Below are 5,000 nucleotides of genomic sequence, written 5' to 3' on the forward strand. Positions count from 1 at the left end.
GGACATGAGAAGAGAGCTGAAGATATAGATACAGAAGAGAGGGTGAGTAGGGAAAGTAGATATACAGAGGATAGAGATAGGAGGAGGACAGAGAGGAAGAGAGAGAGAAGGAGGACAGAGAGAGCAGGAGGAAAGAGACAGAGAGAGAGAGAGAGGACAGAGAGGAAGAGAGAGAGAAGGAGGACAGAGAGAGGAGGAGGAAAGAGACAGAGAGAGAGAGAGAGAGGACAGAGAGGAAGAGAGCGAAGGAGGACCGAGAGAGGAGGAGGAAAGAGACAGAAAGAGAGAGAGAGAGAGAGAGAGAGAGAGAGAGAGAGGGAGAGAGAGAGAGAGAGAGGTGTTCGATGGTCTAGATATGAGTTTTCAGCGAGGAGATGGAAGGGGACAGATATTCAATTTCAGACTTTCAGTTCAGTTGTACTTCTGTGTAATTGTACTTCTCTCACCTTTTTTACACAGCCATCTGTCACAGACGGTCAATGGTCCATCCTCTAACAGGATTGTCTGGGGTGTCAGTGAGGAGGACATGTTCATAATAATTTAGAAAGCTTCACTTACACCTGGGGACATCTGTCTGGGGAAATACTGTAGCCAGTAAGAGATGGGGAACACTGTCTTTAGAGAGTCCCTCTATAAATGGTTTCATGGTTCAACTAACCACCAGAAACTATTCAAACTATTTACTATTCAAACTATCTACTAACCCTAACTCTTCCTCTAACCTTAACCATGGCAAGTTGCTGGGTATAACAGCAACTATATAGTGTATAGTTTGAGAAATCTAGTGTGAGAACATTTTCTTTAGTTCCCCTCTGTTTATTTTCTCCAATTCAGCAAACATTTTATTGTTCCTCTTCATAGAGGCGTCGTTCTCCCCGGGAACTGACACTTGACCAATTACTTGTCGTTTTTAAAGGTCGAGAGGGAAACTCATATAATGGAGAATTTAATTACTTGTTGAAAACTCTTTGTCAGGGAACTTGATTCATTGCCCAGTTTAGGCCCAGGATTAATCGTTGTACACCTTTATTAAATTACTATCTCAAAAGACTCTCTGAAATGAATCTCTTTTCTTTTGTTCTCTACAAAAACCTGACAGAAACGTATCCTCCCTCTTAAGGGTTGACCTACAAATCCACTTGGGCCAGAGCTCAGTAATGAATAGGCCGGGGCAGGTTAAAAAACAAAAGCAATAACCTCTACCAAGAGCAATAACAAAGCCACACCACCTGGGAATTCAATATGTAACCCCTCTGGTAACAGGTCAGGCAGTCTGATGTCCTTTGTGTGCACCAGGTGTCTTAGCTAATCGGATATCGTTACCGCAAGGTCAAGGCCCCTGCCTCCATCACTCCAGATCATCAATCGTCGAAAGGATCGATATTTATTCGTGCGTCAGATATCCCCCATCCATCCCCGCTGCCTGGGCTTGTCATCCAGGCTTAAAAGGGCATGTGGTGGGCGGTTACCGTAGCGACACATGATGGGGGGGCGGGGGGTGGGGGGGGCGGGGGTTGTAATGGCTTTTTGATTAACCGGCTTTCGTCCAATCATCACGCTTGGCTGTGACGTGGCAGCATGTTAGGTTGCGAGCGTGACTTTGTGTGACATTCAGTGGCGGCTGGTGGAGAGAGGAGGTTTGTATGACCTCCTGGAATTCTGGGAAGAACTGGTGGGAACTGGAGGATTCTAGAAGAACCCTGAGGTTCCATACAGGGACTGCCTGTTCATAAACTACTAGAATGGGGTCAGTCTACAGTCTACAGTAAACATGTTGTCCCCCATAAATGATGTATTGTACTGTAGCATCACCCTCGGCCCAAACCCAGTGTCATTTCGGAAATTTCAGTTGTTCACTCTAGCACCTACTATGGGCCAATCAATATTATTATGTGGATCCCTACGGCAAGAAGCATCAATCATCCAAGTTTCGTCCACATGGTCCCAGTGGTGTCTGAGATATACGAACATACAAACATACCGATAGCTACTTATCTTCTGACACGTCTCTTCAGGCTACATCTTGACTGTCCCTCCTCAAGACTTCATCCCCAGTACTCCCCCAGTACACTTTCTCTACTGTAAATGCATGCGTTGTGTAGCATATTATGTGGCATAGCATAGCATAACCTTTTAGCATTGTGACTACCAATAAAGCATAGATTTGTTTTTCTTTTGATGACTGGTGGATAGATGATTCACTTACTTAGACAAATGTATTTGGTGATTTGGATAAAGAGAGACGTTAGGCATCTGCTAAATGTCTCAAATGTAAATGTCCAGTACGAATGAACAGAGACCAATCCACAGTCCCCTCCTCGATGTCATCGTGGGGGACAATGAAACACATCCACAATACCTAGTTCCCTCCATTCCCACTAGGAGCCTCCATGGCAACAGTTGTGGACACCTCCATCTCTCAGAGCTGGCCTCCTCAGCCAATACCAACACAGAAGAGTCATGGACTGCACTTATATAGAGCCTTAATACACAGCGTTTTACAATGCCCTCTCATTTACCCATTCACACACACACATTCACACACCAATGGCGGCAAGCTACCATGAAAGGCGCCTGGCCTTGCCCATCGGGAGCAATTTGTGGGTTCGGTGTCTTGCCTTAAAGACACCTCGACACGTTGGCCAGCTGGGGATCGAACCACCGAGCCCACCAGCGACCTTGCGATCAATAGACGCCGGCTCTACCTCCTGTGTCACAGCGGCCCCGGCACGAGAGTCCCAACCAAGCCTTGAGACCACTTTCCATCAATCAAGTCAATTTGTTTGAGTGAGATATGAGAGCATATTGACGGAGAGTGTGTGTGTGGGAGAGAAGTGAGATCTGAGAGGAGCGTGTGTGTGTGTGTGTGTGTGTGGTTTGTTTGGATACAGGTTTAAAGAGCCTCAGAGGGATTCCCACATAGAGATAGATGCACACAGAGAGGATGTGTAGATACATACATTAGCAGTGGCACATCACAGAAGAGCGCCTCACATAAAAGAGATGCACATGCAAATACACCTACACACACTCCCTGCCCCCCCCACGCATACACACACACACAATGTGTTAAGCACACATTCTTTTGAATGGTAAACATAGTATTCCGAATTAAACACACACACACACACACACACACTCACACGCGCCTGCACACACACACACAAACTAAGCAGAGAACTTGCTGAGCCGATGAATTATGAGTTTTTAATGTGAAGGGATGTTAATAGGGAAGAGAAGCTTTTAGACACGCACACACAAACACACAGACAAAGACACACACACACACACACACACACACACACACACACACTTTTGTGAAGGCACGGTAGGCAGGTGAGAAGGCTAAATTCGTGTTAAACAGAGAAAATGTTTGACGTGCACGAATGCGCACATCTAATGACAGGCCTGTTATGAACCCTCACTGACGGTCTGTCATCTACTGAGAGGGATCATACCCATAAGTGATTATGAAACCTCTCAGACAGACACACAGACACACAGACACACACACACACACACACACACACACACTCACTAAATTAAACGAGCATCTCACTTATTACAATATCACTTGATTAACTGATGAACTATACACATGCAAATGTTGCAAATAAAACACCTGCACACACACACACACACACCCTCTGGTTCGATTTCACATCACAAACACCGATGACACATCCTACACCAACACTGACACACCGACGCTCAGAGATCAAAGATGAGCAGCACAGAGACATGAACATGAACTGCATAGAGACAAGAGCTCTATAATGACACTTATATCATATACCCTGTTATACACAGCTTATCACTGGGTTATAACAGGCTGTGAATTGCTTCAGCTTATGTAAGTCTTTAGCCATCACACAGACACACACACACACACACACACACACACACACACACACAGGCTCACACGCCAGTGCAGAGCAGAAAGAGGCTTTTTTTTTCACACTGGGTCTCTCAGCACCTTGAAACATTTGGTACATGAACTGAAGCACATCCAGCCCAGTTAAACAAAATCTCGATCTAGAACCCCACACATGTCAGATTCCTTATCTAAACCAACATTGCATCACCCTCTCAACCCCACCCCACCCCACCCCACCCCACCCACCCCGCTAGGGGGCTGCAGCAGGTCTAGGGCATGGGGAGGCTGGTGGAGGTCGAATTCGGAGGACGGGCTCATTGTAATGCCTGGAATTGTTGCATCCCATTCCTACCTCCACCAGCCTCTCCTGGTCTAGAGGGGTTGAAATCTGAGCAGAGGAGCATTACCCTTGTAACAGTTAAAGTACCCTTTACTGTGTAACAAATAGAGTACCATGCTATTCTACACTAATCTATAAATAACAGGGAGAGAGTTCTCACAGCGCTCCTCTGTGCCTCTGTCCTCCCCCACCCCCTCCACAGATCTCTCTTCCTCACCCACTCCATCTCACCTCCTCCCCACCCTAACCTCTCTCTTCCTCGCTGCCTCCTAATCCTGTCTATTTTCCATCCCTCTCGCCTCTACTTCTCTCTCTCTTTCTCTCTCTCTCTCTCTCTCGGTGCGTTCTCTATCCTTCTCTTACTTCACTCTCCCCAACTCGCCCTGTCACCTCTGTTTCCACCGCCTCCTAATCCTCTCCTCCATCTTCCATATCTCTCTCTCTCTCCCTCTCTCCTTTCCTTCTCCCTCTCTCTCGCTTTCTCTCTCTCTTTTTTTCTCTCTCTCTCTCTCCTTTCCTTCTCTCTCTCTCGCTCTCTCTCCTTCTCTCTCTCTCTCTCTCTCGCTCTCTCTCTTTCTTTCTTTCTCTCTCTCTCTTCTTCTCTCTCTCCCTCTCTCCTTCTCTCTCTCTCTCCCACACCCCCCCCTCCTCCCCCCTGTCTCTCCCCAGCCCCGTGTGTGGCGGTACCTTGAGCAGGCGTACGGAGGGCAGGAAGGCGGCATGGCACAGTTTCCTGATGGTCCAGTTGATGGGCCGCGGAGCGTCCAGCTGGTTCATGGTTCC

At 47.1% G+C, this 5,000-nt stretch overlaps 1 protein-coding gene across 4 annotated transcripts in view; it reads right to left on the reverse strand.

Moving 5' to 3' along the window:
- The window catches only part of trpm3 (transient receptor potential cation channel, subfamily M, member 3), a gene marked incomplete at both ends in the record, with an annotated part of 128,221 nt that overhangs the window by 97,806 nt on the left and 25,415 nt on the right, over nucleotides 1-5,000 (reverse strand). For 2 of the 4 annotated variants that reach the window (XM_080532230.1, XM_080532229.1), the window contains one exon: nucleotides 4,905-4,994. The exons of the other annotated variants lie outside the window; for them this stretch is intronic. In XM_080532230.1, coding sequence (XP_080388356.1) covers nucleotides 4,905-4,994 — 90 coding nt within the window. Of the gene's footprint in view, nucleotides 1-4,904; nucleotides 4,995-5,000 lie in introns of those variants that run through there. 4 annotated transcript variants of the gene reach the window in all.

Source organism: Nansenia antarctica (assembly GCF_963989245.1).
Source record: "Nansenia antarctica genome assembly, chromosome: 5".
Classification (NCBI taxonomy): Eukaryota; Metazoa; Chordata; class Actinopteri; order Argentiniformes; family Microstomatidae; genus Nansenia; species Nansenia antarctica.